The following is a 22,882-nucleotide window of genomic DNA, read 5'->3' on the forward strand; positions in this document are numbered from 1 at the left end:
GTCAGATGGGAAACAGCCGTGCAAACCGCGACCTGGCCCTGGTCGCTGCGGCCCGCAACCCCTTACTAGGCCGGCCGGCCTGCCTGGGGCCTAACGGGAATTTTAAATAGGTGGTGCAAAACGGGTTCTGTTCGGGCTTCCATCACGCATCCAGTTTTCCAGTTGCCTAGATTTGGATGTGCATTGTTTAATTATTTTTTTTTTTTCCTTCTGTCTTTTCTAGTAGGTTTCCCAAGTGCAGCTGAGCAATGCTTCCTTCATTCTAGCTCTTAACGGTTCAGGAAAGAAAAAAACCAGCTGGTTACTTATTTAGGTGGAAATGTCATACTGAGTATGAATTTTAATCAGGATAGAGGCAAACAGGGAGAGCTCAGGGACTGATACGTTGCTGCCATTGAGAAGAGTGCAGAAATCAACCCAATCTCTTAAATAGAAAGACAGACAATACAGTTCTTTGGAGCAGAAATGTATACTTTAAAGGTTCAGAAAAGTATGCTTCAAAGGCAATGTTATGGTTCCACATTCACATTGTAGATTGTGAAACTGCAGCATATTTTCTCGTAATAAACAGTGTTCTTAATAATGAGGTGAATAAACTTACTAGTGAACACTGTGTTCACATCTGATGCCAAAGGAAATGAGGGTTATGACTGCTGATAATTTTCTTCCTTAAACAATGGTGGCTTGGAAAACTTGATCTAATCAAATTATGCTGGATTTTTCATTAGTAGGTATGGCAAGTGTCTTTGTATGAGAGGTGGAGGGGGGAGAGGATACTCCCCCCCCCCCCCCACCCCGCATCGAAATAGTTCAAGTTAAGTAATTATTATTTTTTAATAATCTTAGGTTACAAAAAGAAAAATACAGAACTGGCATGTTACAAGTCTTTGGTTCTTACCAGGGAAGTGACAAGCAGTTGCACAGCTGAACTGGGCTAGTATTTTGTAACTGTTGTTACCCTCAAAGTTTGTAATACCAGCTCTGCTACCAGTTGCAGAAATTAAACCTGCCATAATTGAATCAAAATGCTTTTCTGACTGGGTACTGCAAAAGTTAACAATGGAATCTAAACCACCTTGTCATGCCTTATTTTGTTTATTGACCAGTAAAGCTGAGAAAATGCAGTCTGGTGTGCTGCAGCTTTCATGACACTTAATTGGGCTAGTTCTTTTTTCTCTCTCACTTTAGGGGTTTTTAAACCGAGACCTATGTGCTGATATAAAATGCAGGTAATACATATGCTACATGAAACTTAAAACTCCAGTAAGCTGACAGATTGCTTCATTAATTACTCCATGAAATAATACTGAGCCATAATCTAAACATTCACTTTAACTCTTTTGTGTATCAAACATAAATTAAATTTTAGACTCTCCACTGTAGATATCACCACTGGTTCACATCGTCAACCTCTGGAGGTTTATTGTTGTGAGGAAGCTAAAGCTTTATGTTCTAGGACATCAGTCTGCTTTTTTGATAACTGGCAGCAGCTGGTTTCCCTTAAGCAGTGCTTCCAGCTTTTCATGGAGAGGGACAAAGGCTTTTTTTTTTTTTCCCCCTATAGTGAAAGATTACCTTTTTATAACAGAACTGACATAATCTTTGTCAGATCTCTGTTACTTGGGACCATGCACGTTAGGATAGTGATGCTCAACCTGTGCATCATCAGCTGTGTGTTTCTGCCAAACGTGTTGATTTTTGAATCTTGCTGATGTGGTTTCCCTGTACGGATGCATGTCGGGGAATATTTTCTTGCAGCTGTCTTGTTGAAAAGAAAAAAAGCTAGTAGGTGGTTTGCAGGCCTTAAAAGATCTGAGAAGAGTTAGGTGGAAAAGTCTTCTACAGCTGGTTGAGACCTTTTCAGAAAGACTTCAGAGTAGCCAGATGTCCACAGCAGTTCTCTTGGTAATTTTACACCTCATAGCTGGAGTATAGTAAAAGAAGTGCAAAGCATATCAACAGAGCCATGGCCAAATTTTGTTTAACAGAAGAAACAGTTGAGGGCACCACTGGCTTTGCTGACATTGCAGGCTCCGACTGTGAGCCTTTTGTACTTTGTTGAGATACTGATGTGAAATAGTGCTTCAGCTTTGAAGGCAGCAAAAAGCATTGGCTGAGGGCTCACTATTAAATCTGAAGTATGTCTTGACTGTTGGGTTAACGTTGAGTAATGTGGTTGTCTCAGAAGGCCTCTGATGTCTTGAAATTAAGGTCTGGGTTTTTTTCCTTCACTGTAGTTTGGATGCAAAGGTGTTCCTTATTTTTCTACTTACAGCAGAAGGCTAAAAATGCATGGAATTGTCATCTAGTCCAGATTTTTGTCCAGCAGTTGAGATTCCATTAAAACTCCCACCAAGCTTCTGATTTTATTAGAAGCTCTCCTGTTTAAGTTTCTATCCACTGAATCCTGTTACACTTTGGTCTGTTTCATTGAGGAGCCCTTTGCATATACACAGTTAAGATTTTTTAAAAAATGGATAGACTGTTCAAGTCATCCTTTCAAACAGCCATGATTGGAAACTTCAGTTTCTTGAACATTTAATCGAAACGTTTTTCTCACGTTGTCTCCTTTAAGCCTTCCACAATTTCTCTCATTGCTATCCTGTTAGTCTTTGGTATATCTAATGCATTTTAGCTAAGAGCAAGAAAAGGTTATATCACACATTTAACTGTCTGTGCCTCCAAAAATCACTTCGCTTACAGTGAACTCTTAATTTAAAACTTTACTTGTTAAGTTCTTTTCCAAAATACTGCTTCCTGGGATAGTCCTCTGTCCTGCAAGTATATGCTTTGTTTCAACACTTCACTTTTAGTTGTATCAAATACCACCTCTGTTTGTGCCCAAATGAGTAAGTGTCCTAGAATGCTTTGCTTGGTTATTAATTTTAATTAATTACCTTTTCCTTTATCCCCCGCAAATTCTAAAAGAAATAAAGTAAACAATTAGCAGCTCACTGTTAAAAATACCACATAACCAGAATTTCAAAGAAGCTGTTTTGGGGTGATTTCCCCATCTGTACTCACATCTCATGACTTAGAGTCTAATGATTAATACCTTTAGTGTGTGCCATGTTGGTTTTATATCCCTATAATGAGAGACAGTTTTTACCGTTTCATTTATCACAACATTTAATTTCTTGTTTGTTTGTATCAATTGTTTCATTTATCACATTTAATTTCTTGTTTGTTTGTATCAATATTCCTGGTAGTATATTGGTCAATAGAAGGGCACAGTAGGAGTTAAAGTAATGTTAGCAAATCTTAGTATTTAGCATTTAAATTGGCATGCCAAGATAATGCTGTAAACAGGTTTTGATTAATTTATCAAATACTTTGTGCAGTTATGAAAAATATACGGCTTTGAGCATGACAAAGCAGGATTATTTGCAATCCAGTGTTTACAACTGTTCCACGTCACTTCTTGGTTCTTAATGTTTCATGATTTCAAAAAAATCCATTTCCTGAGTTTCCTTCGCTGCAATACATTGTCACTGTCAGCTCATTTCTCATCCCACTCTTGTCTTTCAAAGTGTCATGAAGATTTCTGCTTTCCAGTTTGCCAAGAGGAATAGATTAGGTAGCAGTAGTTCCTTCCACAAAAATTTCCATCGTAGTTCATTTTTCATGAGGGGAAGATTAGCTTTATTTCATGTTGCAAATACAGTTAAGAACCGCAATTTCTGATGTTAAATACTTTGAAAAATTTTGTAGTAAACTTAATTGTGTCTCTATAAAAGATGGCACTGACTTTTTCAGTACAACCTTTAAAAGGGTATGGTTAGAGTGAAATGTTGCAGGAGGGACATCATGTATGTTGTATCTGGAGAATTCCATTAAGGGTGGCCTTTATTAAGAACACAACAGGCTGAGGGTTTACAGATAAGTACAGAGGATAAGACTGGGAGGGAAGAAGTGCTTCCTGTAAGGTGTGTATCATCTTCTCTGTGTTTTTGATGTTTGTCAGCTCTTTGGTGTCTGTGTAATGGAGGTGTCTCCAGCTCCGGGACTCAGCTTTTCAAACAGTGTTTCTCAATAAAGAAACTAAGTTCCTGCCAGAAGTAGTAAAAATGAAAAGGTGTATACATGCGTATTGGTGAGAGATTGTTTCCATACTTCTCATTAAAGGGAGTAGTGCCCTTGCCACCAGGATGAAGGGGTTGTTCTAAGCCCTCAGTCTATGTTCATGGAGAGCAAGGGCCATTAAAGTGGTTTTGTGCAGGAAGGTGCATTATTCAGTCTCCTCCTCTGCTTCTGCTCTGTGTCTGTCAGCTCTCTGTCTTTTTTTTTTTTTCTTTTTCCTTTTTTAATAACCTGAATATATTCCTTAAAACTTGAACAACTGCGTGTTTGATAAAAGGTCTGTGTAAATCCCTAGTTCCTATTTAAACCATTCAGGTTCCAGTCACCTGAGGTTTGAGGAGCCTGATCGAGCAGGTATGCTCAAAGCCAGATGTATTAGGTTGTGATAGTGGCATCATTGTTAATGACATATAGATGTTAAATCCAGTACATAGCAGTGTAGCTCTCTTTCATTTAATCAAAAACCTGGCCAGCATTGCTTGCCTTATTATGGAACAAACTAGTAGCCAGAGCACTTCTCACTAAAGCAAGATACGGGATCTCAGTCTTCCTCAAGTATGGAGCTGTCTTCCAGGAATCTCCTGACTACTGAACTACAGGCTCTTCTAGCAGTGCTGGTTGTCTGCCCCTTTAGTCAAAATTGGGTCATTGATTCTTGCACTTTTTTTCACAGTTAAAAAGGAAGCAAGCAAAAGAGAGAGTGAGGCCCTCTGGTCTTGTGCCTAAGAAGTCAGGTTTAGACCCCTCTTTCTAAGCAGTTCCCATCTTAGCATGTAGACTTTGTGGATTGCTCTCCTAAGAACGCTTACCTTCCATGCAAGTTGTAACTTAAAATTGACCCACATCTTTCCTTTCACGTAAATCTGGAGCAGTAAAGTTAAAATTATGTCACCTTGAATTCCCAGTGATAAATGTTATTAGAAAGCTGCTGCTTTCAAGCTGCATCTCAAAATGGCTTTGTCTAATTTGTAGCGTTTTCATTCCCTCATAAAAGATGCAACACTGAACAAACACCTGTCAGGATTCAGATGGAAAATTTTAAACAGGCAGTGGAGATTTCGCTTTGATTTGGAGTGGAAAAGGTAGACAAAGTGGTAGAATAGTGCAGCTGTTAATAATTTCGTGGTCTGTCTCCCTTTGTTCCTTTAACTTACATTAAAGGAGACATTAGTCTTTATTCTTGTCTGCAGTTTAAGAAATGTTGTCCATGAATTTCTAAGCTTCAGACAAAACTGGGTTTTATTTCCAGTGGCTGCATGGAGCCCACAGATGCAAAGAACATCTGGCATGCTTTGCATATTTGGTGCTTGCTTGGAAGTGTTTTTTGACTACTTGAAGAAACCAAAGCTGATTTAAAACTGAACCTTGTTAGCGTGTGTGGCTTCTTCCGAGAACTTCTATGGGCCTTGTGAGAATGAATACAATTCTTAGATTACAAATCACTTAATTAGATATAAAGTCCACATGCGGTTACCTGTGGTGCAGTCCCTGTGCTGATAGTTGGAGCAATCCAAAGTTCAGTGTGCAGTGTCCACCTTCGTTACTAGTCTTGGAGCAATAGTCTGGGATGTTCTGCAAAGCTAGTATAGAACTGAAATGGACAGATAGTCTCTTTGGTAACCCAAGAATATCTACTCAAAAGTTGAGCACTGGCATAGGTTTTGCTGGGGGAACTATTGGCCAAACTGGTTGAAAATCGAAACACATGCTGTTTCAAGATCCAGTTTAACCTGTTTTGGAGCAAGTGACTAGAAGCAGTGCTCCAAATAAAAACTTCAGCTTGGACAGCTTCATATCTCAAATTTTTAAATACAGTGCTTTAATGTTAAATTTATTTTTCCTTGCCTGCTGTTGTTTTAGGGTGTCTGCAAAGAGAAATTAAATCTTAATTTGAGAACCAAAACGGGGCTAGGAGGTGCAGAAATCCTGAGTGCAGGAATTGGAAAGGTATTTTTACTGGCTGAAGAGACTTCGATTTTGCCAATTCTCAAGCTGCCCAGTTCATTTGTGAATAACGATGAATGTCAGGCTGGAACAAGATGACAAATTCATCAAGGCGGCCAGATTTTTAACTGGATTCTGAAAGAAAGTGAGGATCTGCAGGTGGTGGGTAGCAACATTTTGCATGCGTTGCAGCTTAGAGAAGGGCATACTTAACACAAGGTAGGGTTGTAAGGTAAATGAGGACTTTATACAGGGGAAAAAGGCAGTGTATAAATGTGGTGGTATAGATGTGGAGATACGTAGGCAAATATGTAGTCTTGATAATGTTTGGTCTCAGCGCTAAAATAAACAAAGGCTCTGAAACAAAGTGTTTTAATATGTGAAAGCAATGATGGGAAGAGCAGCATTCTTCAAGGAACAAAGTTTTCCTTCATGTAAGGCTCGTAGCTAGGTGTAGCCAAGTAACATGTAGCAGACATGTTTTAATGGGTTTTGACACTGCTCTGACTTTCCTTTTGTGGTTGCGAGATGCCAAATAGGAGCGGAAGGAGAATTTTTCAAATAAATATTTGACTATGAAATAGCTAATTTGGGGGTACAGCAAAAGAAAACCACTGAAATTTTGTGATAGGGTCTTGAAAAATCAGTTTGGTGTACATACCTATGCTAATAGCATCTCTTCTTGCAATCTCTTCCGTATGTATATCATGTCACGGTGCAATCAATTATTTAGAACGGGAGCCAGTCTAAATAGGTAGGCAGACAAAAGGAAAGAGAGGCAGGACTATGGGTAGGGCTTGCCAAGTAAATTGCCTCTGGTCATGAAAGAACTCTGTGGGAGCATGTCTAGGATTGCACTCATGCCTCTACCTCAGAATCCTGTTCTCGCCAGGGTTCTGGTGCTGGCACCTTCCTGGTTGCTTCTCCAAGCGCAACGAGAACTGATGTGCAAAATACCGTTTTAAGACTGTTGCACCAGTATTTATATAAAAGTGAATAATAGACGTGGGCTTATAGCAAAACCCCAGACCTGTATATTCTATATTAACATAAAATACTGTACTTAATCTCTGTGTAAAAGTACCTAAATGGAAGCTTTAAATCTTGAAGTAGACTGCTCATACTGAGATCTCTGAACTTCTGTTTTAGCAACCCTGCAACTAAGGTGAAACCAGGCTTGCGCTTTTTTTTAAACAATCTTAATTCAACCTTTGCCTTTTAGTAAAGGATTAAAGAATGGGACACATTTCTAAGTTACATTTGCAGAGCTGGAATTTGAGATGCTATCTACTAAATCCAAAGGCTGGTTTTTACTAGTTAGCATTCTGTTGAGTGCTTGGACCTGGCTAGATGGTTTCTCTGTGACTCCTGAATACTTCTGTAGTAAACGTGCTGGAATGCTAACATTTGAATTCAACTTTAGAAAAGAAAAAAAAAATTGGTATAATAGCATCTGCCATTACAATATATTTGCAGAAATTTTGCATCCATTAATCTTAATGCAAACTGATATATTCTAAAAGCATTCATGCTTTCAGCTAAGTATAGTATTGAGATGTAAGGGTGTTCAGGGCTTGATACTGATAAATATAATGTAATTCTCTTTTTAATAGAAATAATTGGAATCAGGCTGGTGGACCAAGGGTTGGCATCTCAGCAGGTGCTGTAAAACGCCATAAACCACTAAATGCAGGGTAGAAGGGAAGGGGAACGGTGTGCTTCTCTAACTCTGGTTAGCCAGAATTTTGAAAAATGCATTATGCAAATAGCTAGTAGGGTTTATGGAAATATTTGTTTTAAACACTTCCAAGAAAGGAAAAACTGGGAACAAAATACTGTTGGTGAGGAGGTTAAGTAGCAATTTGTAGTTGCTCTTAAGGATTTACTGATTGTGTGTGGTCTTAGTAAGAGCTGTTTATAGCTCCTGTGTTCTTCATGCAGAACATCAAAAACTAGATCACTTGAATGATAGCTGTTTTGGAGTGGAGCAAGACTTCCTGTTTGAAGCAGCTCTATGTTATGTTGCAAATGATGGCCATCACTACCTTTTACATTGTTTCATGGGAAGTGACTGGGCATGCAAAATGCATAGATTAAATATCTTGGTATAGGATTGATTTCAGTCTCCGAATCCTGTTTTTCAAATAAACATCTAATTCAGGATGCAAATAGGAAAAAGAGAGTTCACAAGCCCTCTTGACTTTGTTTCTCTTAAGTGGCATAAATGTGGTCCCTGATCCCAGAGGTAGTTATTATGAATGCCGTTCCTGGAGCTAAATATCTGAAAGGACAAGCATAGAGATGCTCTTAATCATTACGGTTGTCTCTTGCGGCCAGATTTGTACAGTGCAAGCTTCCGGTTGATAGTTCTTTCTCTGATGTGTACTTCTTGTGAAATTTTGCTTTTAAATGAGTTGTTTATTTCCAGAGAGACAGGGAATTGTCTTTGGCATACAAGACACCCTTCTGTTCTCAGGTTTGACTATAAGCAACTTACAATGCCAAGCACTCTGGGGTAGAGAGACGACACCAGTTCTGGTGAGGACATAGTTTCTTCTAATCCTATGGTACTCAGGTTCCCTGCCTCAGGAGTTCTTCCCGCTGCATCCAGCCTCTGTCTCAACCCTGCAGTCAATGCCCGGCAAGAGCAGATAGGTGTGGTGGCTGGAGCAAGCGGCCTGGGAGGAAGCCAGCCTCTCTGAATGATTTCCTGTGGCTCGTCCTGGTGCGGAAGAGGTCTGAGGTGCTACAGCAGGCCATAGAGGGGGTAAAGGACAGTGTGTTGCCACTTGCTTGTATTCATTCTTGCCAATGGGTGCTGCCTTTTCTTCAGGCTGACGGCCGCTGTCGTCTTCTGAGAGGTAAGCCAGAGAAGGGTTCTGGCCTATTTATCTTCAAGTAGTGACCACTCTTTATAATGCCTTGGGCGTTTCCCTGTTGCTCAGCTGCTGCAGTTAATGCAGAAAATTTTAAAGTGTTTTTTGTTTTGTTTTGTTTTTAATTGAGCTGAATTAAAGTATTTGTTTTTAGGTCAAGAAAATCTAAGATAACAATATCTTTGAAGTTCTTTAGATTCATTAAAATTTGGGAAAGCCGGTTACCAACCTTATCCTGAAAGTTGTTGGTTTGCAAATCATCCAGTTCTCTTTGTAGTAATATTTATTTGACAGTCATTGCTCAAAATCTTATTAGCGCATTTGTGCTGCTTTGCATGTCAAAAAGCACAAGGAAGGTAGTTGCTTTACATTTGTAACATGAAGATTTGTGCAGTTTTCAAGAACAATACAGGATAGATGTATGGGTGATCTGCTACCCAAAATAAATGAGGTTGTTTCCACAGAAGTAAGAAATGTGTGAAAAGACGCACTGTCAAGTATGTAGAAACTTGTGGTGGTTCTATAAGTGAAGTGAAATTATTAATTTTCACTTTTAAGTTCTATTTATTGATGAAAGTCAATGGATTTCTAATTAAGATGTCTATACAATTTGCTTCTATTCATGCCTGACTTGTAGATATTCTATGTTTTGCTTAATAGAAGTGCGTTTCTTTTGAATTCCAGCCTCCAGTCCCTTTGGAATTTACATCAACTGACTTGCATCAAATGACAGGGATTTTTCCAGATATCCCTTCAAAGCTATTTTCCTGGTTCTGCTTCTCTCAGCAGACTTTATCTCCTAGTGATGCTTAAGATTGAATTGCAGTGCTGTTGAATGTCAAACAGCCATGTCGTTGAAACTACTGCTGTTACCATCACTGCAGAAGTTTAATGTGTGGCTTTGGCAGACTATATAAAAGAACTGAGATTGCTCACCATAAACAAAGACTTGAAGGTATCGATTTTGTCTTTTTGTTTTCAGAGGGCCCATATGGAATATTTGCTGGCAGAGATGCCTCCAGGGGACTAGCAACTTTCTGTCTAGATAAAGATGCACTCAGAGATGAATATGATGACCTATCGGACTTAAATGCTGTACAGATGGAAAGTGTAAGAGAGTGGGAAATGCAATTTAAAGGTAAATTCTCAAATTAGCAGCACATCTTTAGCTTAAGGAAATGCTTTTAATAAAAATGACTGATTTGGGCTTGGGGCGGCTTCTAAAGAGATGTTGACAGTAACGTTAACAATGCAATGTAACTTTCTTAGGAAAAGACATGGGATTTCAGGCCTTTCTCCCATAGAGAAGATTCCACTATATCCCGCTATAGCTTTTTCAACCTTTTAGTTTTATACAAGAAAGCTGTTCTCCTCTCAGCTCTTCAGCACAGAATCTCACTCTCGAATCTCAGCGTAGCTTAGCTGATCGAGTTCCTGCTCGCAGGTTGTTGGCTTTGGATGCCATAGAATTACTATGAGGACTAAGAGTGGTTTTGGCATGAAGGGTTGAACAAGTTTGTCTTGAAATGATTTCTCAAAAGCATGGAAGTATGCCTCTGGAGGGAGGGGGCACATTAATTGAAATCAAAACAGGCTGAGGGAATTTGTGCCGGTTTTAATAGCAGTGTTCTCAGCCATTGTGTGATAAAGCTTGCCTGGTTAGGTACGGGAGAATTGAAACAAAGTACTCAGAGTAGAGAAAGTAGTGAGCAGCAATGGTAGCAAGATTATTTTAGGAGGCTGAGCTTGCTGATAAATTGCCATCAATTTCAGTGATTCAGGTTCAGAACTGTAGTGTATAGGAGAAAAAGTGAATTTGCAGCAGTGCAGGCTAACTAGCAAATGCAGCTGTATTTGATTGTAATGGAATCATAAATCTTTTTCAGAAAAATACGACTACGTAGGTAGACTCCTAAAACCAGGGGAAGAACCATCAGAATACACAGATGAGGAAGATACCAAGGATCACACTAAACAGGAATGAACTTTGTAAACAACCAAAGTCAGGGGCCTTCGGAACTGCAACCTCTTATTCCCCATCACAGAATGTCCTGCATCTTTGGGTACAGTTCATCTGCTGCGAAAAACATTCAACAGGTTTTGTACAAGGAAAATAATATACTCACAAATGAAGATTTGAATACTAGACATTATTTGTGCTGCCAAACTTTTTGTTGCAGTTTATTTGTAATGTCTGGTTAGGCTTCGTTAGTGAAGAGGGGCCAGGGGTTTAAAGGCAAAATCGCTATTCCTTTTTATCGGTAAGCTGAAGCCTTCAAATAGTATATGTTACAAGCTCTCTATAAGACGTGAGTCTTCAAGCTCAGTGGAAGGTTTGAATCTTGTTTCATGTGTGTCTTCTCCTTCAGCATTAAAGAAAGACATACTCATGTACATCAGTATCAGTAGGTTAGACTACTGAAACTGGTGTTGAAATGTGGATTTCCAATTTTGTTTCGTATGTGGGCGTTAGTAGCCCTGGCAGAATCCTTCAGTTCTCTACGAGAAGTCCATGTAGATTAGGATGGGGGTAAAATTCATCCTTTTCCCAAAAGGATTGAGTAAAACTGTTTCCTCTGCAACAACTGTTATCATCTGAAGCCTGCCTCTTCCCCCTTTTCCCATCCTCTAAATCAAATCAAATCAAATATTAATTGTGCCTTATTTCGCTTACATAGACTTGAATTGTTTTAAGGGACAGCCCCAAAATTGTGGTTTCATAGTCACTACAAGCAGCATTGAGACTGAAGTTAGAATGTTCTGTTGACTGGAAAACCTTGGATGTCATTCTGTGTATAGAATGTAAAAGAGGAATACACAGTGTTACTGCCATATGTTAATACTACATATACTTAAATTAGCATTGTGATGGCCAAATGCATACTCCCGTGCTTCTTTTTAAGTAATTACAAACACACAAAAAAGTCACCCTTCCTCCTCTTCCAGAAGCTGCCTAACTTTTGGGAGCATAGCCTTCACACCCCGGTAGAGGGAAGGGGCGTGCGCGCGTGTGTATGTGTGCGTGTCTGTCTGAATGCAAGACTTGGGAGGGATTGTTTCTGCAGATATTGTAAATACGAGTACCATTTTAATAAAGCATGTACGATACCAAATGTGCTGTCAGACTTTATGTAGAAGCTGTTAAGCAGAGCTGGAATATGATGGAATACAAAGCAAGGGGAAGAAGTCTTGGATATAAAACATCCACCGCTATTAATACTGTTCTTTGTCCTCGTGGTGTTATTTTTCCTTTCAAGTTCCAGCTTTTGAAGAATCTTGAAGACTTACTTAGGTAAGCTGTATTTAAAAAAATAAACCTATGCCAGTGCATTTATGGTGGGAAAAAAGTAAGTGATGTAAAGGAAGGAGAAGCATTATAGGAAATTGTGTAACATACAGTAAAAGGAGTATGTCTCGTGGCACTAATGGGACAAGAACGCTGGAGATCTATACGTGGGAAATTTCACCGTCTGTTCTGCTAAATTCCTAACGGTGACGCTATTAAGTTCATGACTTGCAGCTTTATGGCTTACATCTGTACCTCTGTTTGCAGATTTCACCTGTGATCAGTCTACAGTAACGGATTTCTATATATACATTCTGTTGAACTGTGAAATTCCAGGGACTACTTCCTTTTTATTACTATTTGACTGAAAGAGATTTATATTGATGTAAATGAAACAAATAAACAGAAATCCTCCGTTGAATCATGTGTAACTCACGTGTCCTAGAAAGCAGGTTGAGTTCTGTTCCTTGTGTGCCCAAGCTTGGAAAAGAATAGTTTTATCACAGAAGTAGCGGAACTGGAGCCATTTCTCCATAGAAGTTAGGTTACGCTTGCAGGTTCTTGTACAGGCTGAACAATCCAGTTCGGTGTGTGGCTGTTCAGCTGCTGACTGTAATTCAGTAAAGCACTGGTTTCTGCTTAGGTCACATCCTTATAAGCTGAGCGTTGGTGCAAGTGTCCAGACTTTGGTTTGCACGTTAGTACTATAAGAAGTGTCTGCTAATCATCTAACACTGCTGAAATGCTGGGCATGCTAGTGTAACTAACCACAAAAATATGTGTTTTAGATGGAACAGTGGAAGCTACCAAGGGATAAAGAAAAGCTTTCTTGCATAGGACAGGAGCTAGGAGTACGTAAGCACCAGTTCTTTATCTTGATGCTCCACTAGGGATTTTTTTTTCTTTTAACTAAATCTTGCTATAAAAGGTTTTACACTACCCTTCACTTACAGTATGCCTTTCACTTTTAGTTTTCGCACCAGCTGTTGCACCTCATCATGGCACCAAGACGTGTATAGCTGCAGAGCAGGAAAAGAAGGCTTACCCAACTATCAATCAGATAGGACAACCAGATAGATAAATATTTTTTTTTCCCAGGCTTCCACATAAAAATACAGGTACTATGTGTTACAGCTTCTACTGTACAAAATCATGGCTGGAGGTTTTTAACGCTTGCCGTGAGTTACTCTGCTCTTCTCTCATTACAGCTGTTAGTGTTGCTACATCTGGCATAGCTGTAGCATTGGCTGTTTATCATGCTTGTATCTGGTTTATGTAGAAACTTCCTACTGGAGAAAGAAGGGTAGTTTTGCATATGCCGTGACTTCCTAACCCAAGTGCAGCCTTTTCCTTTCCCTTGCTGCAAGAAATGCAGTGAAGCTTCATCACAGTGAAGTTACGTGAAGTTTTGTTGTTTTGTTGGGTTTTTTGAATTGTTTTAAAAGAACAATACTCAAATTCTTACCTTTATGATTTAGGATTGGCTGAACAGCAAGATGGGTAAAGGATGAGTTTTGCTTTGAAGCAACTTCATGGTAACTGAAGAATACAAAACTGTCGTCCTATGGCAGCAGTATGTTGCGTAGACTTAATCCTGTATTTTGGTGTCTTGTGGATCTAAATTAACCTCATTCATCCTACATACAAAGTCACTAGTGATTTAAAGCTGACAACCTAAAAAAAGTGCTTTAAAGCACACTAGCTTTCATTTTTATAAAAAGTTGACACATACGAAGAATAATTTAGAATAACATCAGATCCCTCAAAACTTCAGTGCAATTAATAATTTTATGGAGGCGTTCATCCTTGTAACATTTGTGTCAATCATTTGGTCAAAATTCACTATTAACTAAAATGACAGGCAGGTTGATACTGACAATGTGTTAAATTTTGTTTAAGCAACATAAGGGACTCAAAGGGACTATTTCTTATCATCTTTAGAAACAAAATACACTTCCAGTTTAATATATGACTTGTTTTCCTAGGCTAGACTTAGTGTTAAACTAGTTTGAGTAGTCATTTGTTTTGACACTTCTGCCTCATTTGTACACCACTTCCCAAAAATGCTTTATTATGGCAGGAAATCTCTTTTTAAACCTTCTTGATTTAAAGAAAAAAAAAAGTACCATGTTGTTACTTGATCTGAACAGCCTGAATTTCCACTAAGGACCACAGAGTTATCCTTTCACGTGCTTGTACTTGTTTGTATCTTTTTATCAAGCTAGATCTACTTTTCCTTGGCTAAGGTTTAAATTTTCTATCCTTCAGAGTTGGACACAGCATGTAAAAGCAGCTTGGCACTCTGCTTCTGGTCTTGTTTCACTTTAAATATCTTAGTTCTAAGGCTATTTTCTAACATTTTTTTTCTTCCTGCAAAATCAGTTTGATTTTACTATCTTCATTGTAAAGGTCAAAGAATAGTTAAACCTTACTTATGCTTTGTTTGAGTCTCTCTGATAATTGTTTTCTCTGCAAGAAACGTTTGTGGGGTTTTATTTCCTCCAGGAAATACAGGCATTGTTGTGCAGAATAGGACAAAATACAGATCAAGACCTAGTACTTTGAATATAATGGTCTTCCTGGCTCTGCTTTGGGGTTGGTTTTATTTTTTTTAGGACAAAGCTGTGTAGTTTTTCCATGAAGCGTTACTCAGTAATTCACCAGCTCAGTACTGAAGTGTTGCTGAAGTTCATTTATGAAGCTCAGAGTGCGTTTGTGATGAAGTCCTGCGGCCTTAGAGTCCTTCTTGCAGTCTTGGTTCTCTCCCGTTTTAATGTTGCAGACCGAAGTGTAGGCTGTGGGGAGAAACCCCGCCATCACTGTCGTCCGACTGCTCTTTCAGGCATGAATGGAATGATGCAAGTGCGGCTGCAGATTTGGCTCTTTACTCCTTTTCCTACTTAACGCTAGTAATAATGTAACTCTGGCCTTGAAGGCTTACTTAAATGTGGAAACCAAATAAATAATTAAGTATGAATGTTACTGGCACATCCTTCCACTGGCTTCTAATTTATGGTTAAAGGTGAATGTTTACTAATAGGTGGTTACAGATTGGGTTTTAAGCTTGCTTTTGATAGAACATATGTGCCAAGGTTGGTTCAAATGCAGGTGAAGGGTTGTTTAACTGAAAACTTAAAAAATACCAAACAAAAACCCCCAAACTAGTGTTCCTTGCCCTTTCTCTTTGAGGATTTTTGTGTATTTTTTTTCCTGTACCTGAAGGCAGCAACTTTAATGTGTTTCATAGACTTCTAGTCTGGCACAGCAACCTTTCTGCAAAATTCATGAGCAAATCAATTGTCCCCATTCTGGTTACAAAGTTTACTTGGGGTTGGTGGTTTGGGGTTTTTTTTGTGACAATCATTTTACCGACCTGTCATGTTTTCTAGGTAACTGGGCAAAGCCTACAAGTGTACATTCTGTAAGTGTCTAAAAATAAAGCCTTTTGGAGGTATGAAGTTCCAGGGGCAAGTCTGGATTTGTCACTTGACCACAAGTATTCAATTACTGTTTGTATAAAGACTCCCTTTCTCTTGACTGACTCCAGCCCATTTCACAGGAGTGAAATCCCTGTCCTTTGCTTTTACATATTTGAAGGTACGATTTTTTTTTTTTTTTAAACTAGAAAGAAACCCCAACTCAGCAGCTTCGAAGGTACTACCCAAGGCACTACCTTAGAACTGGTAACAGAGATGATTAAACTTCTTTAAAGTGTTATAATGTTGCCATTTAAGTTCTACTCCGAAGTTTCTTGTTACTTAGGTCATACAACAATAAGACAAGTTAAAAGCTGTAGGTCCATTATGGGGGTTGGTCTGTTTGCTGCATTTTCATAGTGGAGTTTGTGGAAGTTGCAAAGGGAACTGCATTCCTTCCCCCCCCCCCAAAAAAAAACAACCCAAAACAAACCCCCAAAACTTCTAGGCTGAAGACAGCAGAGAATAAAGCTTTTAAGATTACAGGTATAGCCTAGCAGAGCTGTGGGATTTGTCAGTAAAAGAACATTGGCTAACGCTTAGTCTCTTCCTCCGTCTGGAACCGAGTGTAGTTTGTCACCTCACTAGGGCAGCGATGCCTGAAGCAAAGTCTGCAGGTTAGAGGCTGCTATGAATACAAACTGGTTTCAGTTCCTTCTAATGCTTTATCTCCCACAGAAGCCCAAATCCCTGTTAAACTCCAGGAGCATCGGTCATGCAGACAGGCTACTGCTGCTCATTATGGGAAAACATTATCTGGTCTCCATCAGGAGCAAGAGCCATGTTGAGTCTTCCCTTCCTTCCCTTTTTAAAAGCCTTTAGAATCCAATATTTTGAGCATGACAAAAGAAAAATCTGACTGAGTTTAGGCAGGGTAGCGTTTTGAAATATTTGTACAGTCATTTCTCAACAGAAGAAATGAAGACAAACCTAAAAAAAAATTCTTTAATAAGCACATGGAAGAACTTTTAGACAAGGAAAGGTCTAAGACTTGCTAAGTGTTTAGTAATAGACTACTGTTAGAATACAACCAGTCTTAAGACAAATTGAAGGTTGGCTTAAGTGGACCTAAAAGGCATGTTCAAAGACAAATTTATGGCTCTGCAACAGGTATGTCAGTTATTTAAAGGTGATTAACCACTTCAAGCCATATAGAGAAACAAGCTGCTTAGCCAGCAAAGTCTTTAGGATTTATTCTAAAATTCAGTGGTTTTGTTCTCAGCTCTGTGTGCAAACAGCAGTAATGCAAGTTACTGGGTTTTCCACCTGTCTGCAAGGGGAGATAGGGAAGATTCAAGCCCGTGGGAAGTGAAAGGGGGCATTCCTGAAAGGTAGCCAGAGCTGGGTGGGTTTTTGTCCACCTAAATAAAGGGACACTGTCTAAGCAACTAGCCCTATAGAGGCCAACAGGACAGACAGCAGGTATTCACTCTCTTTGCTTTCAGCCATATTTATCATTCATAGAGGCCCACAGGACAGACAGCAGGTAAAGTATTCACTCTCTTTGCTTTCAGCCATATTTATCATTCTCCTGTCATATTTTTCTTTGACAAATACCCAGTCATATGAAAGAAATAAATCAATATTGAACTTTAAGAAAGCTGGCTTACATTCCAAGAACCACTTCAGCCTTTAACGGGCTGGGTTTCCCTGACACCCTAGTGCACCAGAGGCAACAGAAGTTCACCTGCAAATCTACAGCCTTACGCTCTTTCAAGGTGTTTTTCTTCACACTTTGGGGGGAAAAAAAGTTGATATACAACACTATTAGGGTTTTTGTTGTTGTTTTTATAAAATTTGTCAAGATATCACAAAATTACACACACTAAAAGCTTAATCCGCACATTTTCCAATGAAAAAGGGAAAGGAAATAATCTTAAATTTATTACTTGTATATACAATTTCAATCCAAATTTACATTCGCATCATTTTCTTGGATAGCAAAAGGCATGGATCAAACACAGGATTGAGATGTGTCACTTCAGCATATTTATAGGAAATTACTTAATATATTGGTATGTGTTCATTTAAATTCATGTAGAACAGGCCACTTACAAAAGGCTCAATTTTGTATTGGAATTGTATTAACTGTTGGGAAGGCCACTGCTAACATACGCTCCTTTACAATGCAAACATTCGTAATTTGTTCCATTGAGATTCGCAAGACAATGACTGAAAAATTAATGGACCTGTTATAACCTCCGAGATCTCACACAAGTTTAAAACCCCATACGTGGCTGTGCAGTCAGGACACCTTCATGGATTAAGGCATTTGTGCTAGACATAACTTTTTAACTTTAGAAGTTGACTGAAGTCTTTTCTGCAGTTGGCTAACAAAAAGCTGAAATTCTTCTCACCTACCCTTAGAAGAGAGAAGTTACCCACTCGGTTCTTTCTGAGTCTTTAAAAACAAAGTAATGAAGTTAGTAAGAAATTACAGGATATGAACATCCCCATCTTTCAGCTACAGAAACGGATTTCTATTTGAGTAACTTACATTCAGTGAAATTGTATTTAGACCTGTTTGAAATTATTTAGGCTTAGCTAGCACAATTTAAGCAGAACTTCATTCAGAAATTGCAAACTAAAGCAAAAAAATTTACAAGGAATACTTTGTTTCCCTCCAAACTCATTTTTATTCTTGAAATATGGAGGAAAAAAAATAATTAAAAATTACGCCTCTCCTGTTAAGAGTACTTCATAATCGTAAGAGAATTCAAGTGAAGACACCCCTCAAGCTGAGAATAATTTGAATAGTTTGCTATTTTAACAGCCTGCACAAACTGTAGATACTGTATGTTAATTTAAGACACTGAAATCAACAGATCCATTTTCCCCTGTGTTTTTCTGTTGCTTGAGTTATTAACAACCAATACCGAAGGAAGTATCTGCAAAGCTATCCCAGTTATGTCCACTCAAACTCCGTACTTAAAATGCTAACTATGGAGACCCTGAAAAAAATAGAAACTATGTCTTTAAATAGAATCGAGAAATGCCGTTTCATAGATAGCTGCACATTCTCGAGTGTGCTTTTGCACAAAAACATACTTTTTAATAGTTAGATTCAAGAGCAAACCAATCACATAGATCCTTCCTTTACATTTAAAATTCTACATATAACTTAATTTTTTTTGCTTTGGTAAAATACAAATAATGGGAAGATCTGGGTAAAGAAAGCACAGTAAATAACATGGGTATGTCATACCTTTTTTAAGAAATATGAGCTGAAATGTAAGGCATCCCCCAAAGTATTTTTTGCATATGCAAGGAATGCAGTTCTTTGTAAACAAAAGCTTGAGGAAAGCAATACTGAAGCCAAAGAATCTTCCCTAGGATCCTTCCGATGATCCCAAAACCAAGAGCAACTCTCCTAGGGTAAGTGTTTTGGAACTAAATCCTGTGAAAAAGAGAATCCACTCCTTTGTCTTCCCATACGTTTTTAATCATGTATTAGATTGGCTCGCCTTGAAGATGTCCAAATTAAGAGTGACATAAAGTTGATTCTCAAGGGCGCAAGCTCATCGTAAGTCTATTTTTCTGGTACGTCACCTTCTATAGATTTTGTGGCAGCATTGTTATGGCCTCCGGACGCTTGCACAGCATTCCCACTGGTAACATTTCCCAGGGCCTGGGACTGACAGGCAGCCGTGCGTTTAGTGGCAAGAAGTGTTTTAGAAGAATTAGACTGATGTCTGTGATGACCTGAATCCTCACCTGTTGCAGCAACTGGTCTGTTTCTGCCAGATTCTTCGCTAATAGGAGGCTGAAAATAAACATTGGCAACCTGTTAAATGTTGTTCTGTAAGGCCAGATAGTTGCCTTTTCGTACACTTAAAGGAGCAAAAAAGACAGAGCATTCCATAATTCGGCCTAGTAATCTTAGTTATTCACAGCTCACTGATGATATTCTAAAGCTTTCCTGGCCATTTAGCTAGAAGTGCAAGTGCATGACATATTAAGGACTTTAAACAGTCTTACAGCATTATTTAATCGTCACTGCTCAAATGTTTGCCACAACTCCCAGAAAATGGAGGATTAGAGAGGACGATGGTAGCGTAGTGCACCATAGCCCAGTTACGAAAAGCACTACACTCTGGAGTCACACAGTTTCAGAATTCAGCGTTCTACAGGAAGGATACATTGAATTTGGCATAGGAAGTCTCGGCAAGGACAATGCCTGTCACAGTTCATTAAGAAATACCAGTTGGGCATTAATTCATTTGCCAAATTCTTAAATGGTATAGAAGTCCTCAGTCTTACCAGGCGACAAATCCGCTGGTTTTTGCTATTTATTTCATTACACAATGAAAACAGATCAACACTTTTTACATTTTAGGCACCACACCTCAGCACCGTACTTTGGTTCAAAAAAGAATGTCTAGAATAAAACTGTGTTTTTCATTTGAATTTAATTTTTTTAATCATGCTTTTTCTAGTCATTGACAGGATTTGTAAAGCTGCTGTTTTGTGAAATGAAGTACCGTTCTCAGTTTACCTTGCAGTAAAAATATTCGTACACCAAATACTTATTTAAAGTAGACATGGAAACTTACATCCACTCTGAAGTCCTCCAGTCTCTTAAATTTATTAAGGTATTCTTGCAGTTTGGGGTCAATGGCTGGAGTCTTGTGCTGAGAGTATTTTAGATAAGCCCAAAATTTTTCCAGTCCATATAGCTGACCTAATAATGGAAAAAGATAATTTTACCAATTTACAAAGACTTAATTGAAAACTTAGTTATTCACTGGTAACTGTATGTTTAAAAGAACTGTAAGATACAAGGAACATGAACAAAAGCTGCTCTTGGGTTAGTTAACAAGTCGGTGCCAATGAATTGGGATTATCTCCCAACTAAAGTTACCCCGGTGTCAGCAGTGACTGGCCTATGATAATTACCAGCTTCATAGTCTCTCTTTGTTTCTTCTTGGAAATCCTTGAATATTTCTGGCCTGAATTTCTTTTCTAGGCCATAGCTGTAAAATCTAAACAAGCATTCCAATCCATACCTGTAACAGAACAGAGAGGTACGAAAGTCTTATACATACGCTCCTCATTCCTCAGAAGGATGCAAGTTTTCAGTCTCTCCTTGCATTTAAGTAAATGGCATAGTCTCATTTTACCCTTCTCATAAAAAACACTTCCTTTTCACATCAGTTTTTATATTGTTCTGAAACATCTTCACAAATAATCAAAACTGACTTAGGAAAACCAGGTTTGTCCCACGGTTTCAACTTAGGAACTACAGACACCATACACACGTACAAAATGGAGACGCACACTTTCATGTTTTCAGTATGTTTGTATACACAAAAAGCTTCAACGTAAAACCAACCATAGTGGGTCAGACCAAAAGTCAGCCTAACCCACCATCAGTGCAAAACCCGATGTGTAGGGCAGGACTCGGTGTTCTTCCAGCTCCTGCACACCCCAGTGCTGGGGTTTCTGTCTCAGTATTTAGTCACACTCTGGCTTTGGCTGCCACACCGTCACCAGAGCTGCCTCGGGCCTCTAGATAGCTGGGACCTCCCTTCTGTTCTGCATCCATCTGCTGCCACCTTAGTCCCCTTAAGAGCCTTCTGAAGTTTCTCCTGGTAAATGTATCCTTGGATAATCGCAGAGCATCAAGAAAGCTCAGAGCAGAGACACAAGGTATTATTAAAGCCACCTTTGCACCCTAGGGACTATCACTCCGCAGTCTCGGACTTCATATCCGAACTTCAGGATTTCCATAGCCAGTACTTCCTCGCTCGCCATTCAAAACGCTGGGCTACCTTGTCTCTTTGGCTAAGGGAAACAGAGGCGAGGGGAACTGGGTGAAAAGAAGGGGATAATATCAAAGAGCAAAGGGGTAGTGGTAATTTCCTTTTGTGGTCATTTTTCCAGCATTTTTGGAAGGCAAGAAGCAGTTTGAACAAGTTGAATGAGATTAAGAATGTTTTCACCTGCGGAAGGAAGAATCTTATGAGTGTTAGTAAGTATAGAGCCAACTTGTCACAGTCAACAAGTTACCGGATTTTGTAGAATTCAGGACCAATTACAAGTCAGGAAATGCTGCACGTTTAGCTATTTATCTGCAAAGCACAGATAGATACAAACAGATTTTTGCTATTAAAAGAACTTACACAGACTGCTATTTTAAAGATTTACAAAGAGTCATAGCCAATACTAAGAATGTTCACTTCAGATACACGTAAACTTCACAGTCATTAAAATGAATGGTAAGACCTCAACAGTCTTTAACTTCCAGGAAAAAGCGAATACCTGTAGTGTTCTTTTGCATCGCCTAGAGCAAGTTGTTTGAATTCCTCATACATTTTCTTGTTAAAGTGATCTCTCAGAAAAAAGGACCAGAAACGAAAAAGTGTGTTCATTTCTTGGGACTGGCCAATTCCCAACCGTTTCCTCTCTAGAAGAAAAAAAGAAAGGGAAAAAAGCTATTTTTAATTTTTCAGCAGAATATTTTCAAGTGCTTTTCCATGAGTAATACACATACAAGATCTTCCAGTAACTTAAGTTTATATTTGAGGGTAATTTTTTTGTCAGGGAATGTAAAGTTACATGGAAAGCAGAGTTCATAAAATAGAAGCATCAAATAAATTTTGCTTTCCTTTCCCAAGAAAAATTAAGGATGAGGAACAATGTGGAGAAAACAGGTATCAGATGACACCTAGTAACTTCTACCTAAATTTGAGGAAGCACATTTAGGGGCTTACCCATTAGACACCTTCGACGATATTTGTGGTACACCTGTTGAGTAAAGCCATTTTCCTTTAACAGTTCATGAGAGGGATGCTGAAATTTTGGAAGAGAATTTGGGGTACACCCGTAACTTCCTGCTAGTGGAGCTCCTTCTGAAGGCGAAGCATTGGAACTGCTGAAGAAAAAAAAACAAAAACGAACTTATTTCTGTCCCATAAACAGTGCTTTTCTACAGAATCAATTTTCAACCATTCTGATCTATGCAAGAGCTGTCAGCGTAGTACAGTCACCTGACGAGCACTACAATGCATGCCTAGGGTCCCAGTCATCTGTTTTCGGGTGCACCTCAAGAAAATCAGATTCTGTGCTAATGTCAAAAAACAGGCAGTTTTGGATGATGATAATTAAACATTACTGTAATGCCTGATTTTAAATCATAGAATCATAGAATCATTAAGGTTGGAAAAGACCTCTAAGATCATCGAGTCCAACCATCGACCCAACACCACCATGTCCACTAA

At 38.8% G+C, this 22,882-nt stretch overlaps 1 protein-coding gene and 1 non-coding gene across 3 annotated transcripts in view; one reads left to right on the forward strand and one right to left on the reverse strand.

Annotated features, from left to right (window-relative positions):
- Positions 1-12,013, forward strand: part of LOC103907335 — a 37,722-nt gene extending 25,709 nt beyond the window's left edge. Inside the window, exons 2-3 of the transcript XR_002086333.1 lie at positions 9,883-10,038; positions 10,787-12,013. This is a non-coding gene — a transcript (uncharacterized LOC103907335). The remainder of the gene's footprint in view (positions 1-9,882; positions 10,039-10,786) is intronic.
- Positions 12,014-17,431: 5,418 nt separating this feature from the next.
- LARP1B (La ribonucleoprotein domain family member 1B) overlaps positions 17,432-22,882 on the reverse strand; it is a 52,633-nt gene continuing 47,182 nt past the window's right edge. Inside the window, exons 15-19 of one of the 2 annotated variants that reach the window (XM_009289495.2) lie at positions 22,376-22,533; positions 21,924-22,068; positions 20,559-20,668; positions 20,216-20,343; positions 17,432-19,425 (exon numbers count right to left, since the gene is read on the reverse strand). In XM_009289495.2, the coding sequence (XP_009287770.1) occupies positions 19,192-19,425; positions 20,216-20,343; positions 20,559-20,668; positions 21,924-22,068; positions 22,376-22,533 (775 nt within the window). In that variant the 3' untranslated portion in view covers positions 17,432-19,191. Of the gene's footprint in view, positions 19,426-20,215; positions 20,344-20,558; positions 20,669-21,923; positions 22,069-22,375; positions 22,537-22,882 lie in introns of both variants that reach the window. The other variant, XM_009289494.2, reaches the window with a different exon arrangement.

The sequence above is a fragment of the Aptenodytes forsteri genome, unplaced genomic scaffold (genome assembly GCF_000699145.1).
Source record: "Aptenodytes forsteri isolate BGI_AS27 unplaced genomic scaffold, ASM69914v1 Scaffold109, whole genome shotgun sequence".
In the NCBI taxonomy this organism is placed as follows: domain Eukaryota; kingdom Metazoa; phylum Chordata; class Aves; order Sphenisciformes; family Spheniscidae; genus Aptenodytes; species Aptenodytes forsteri.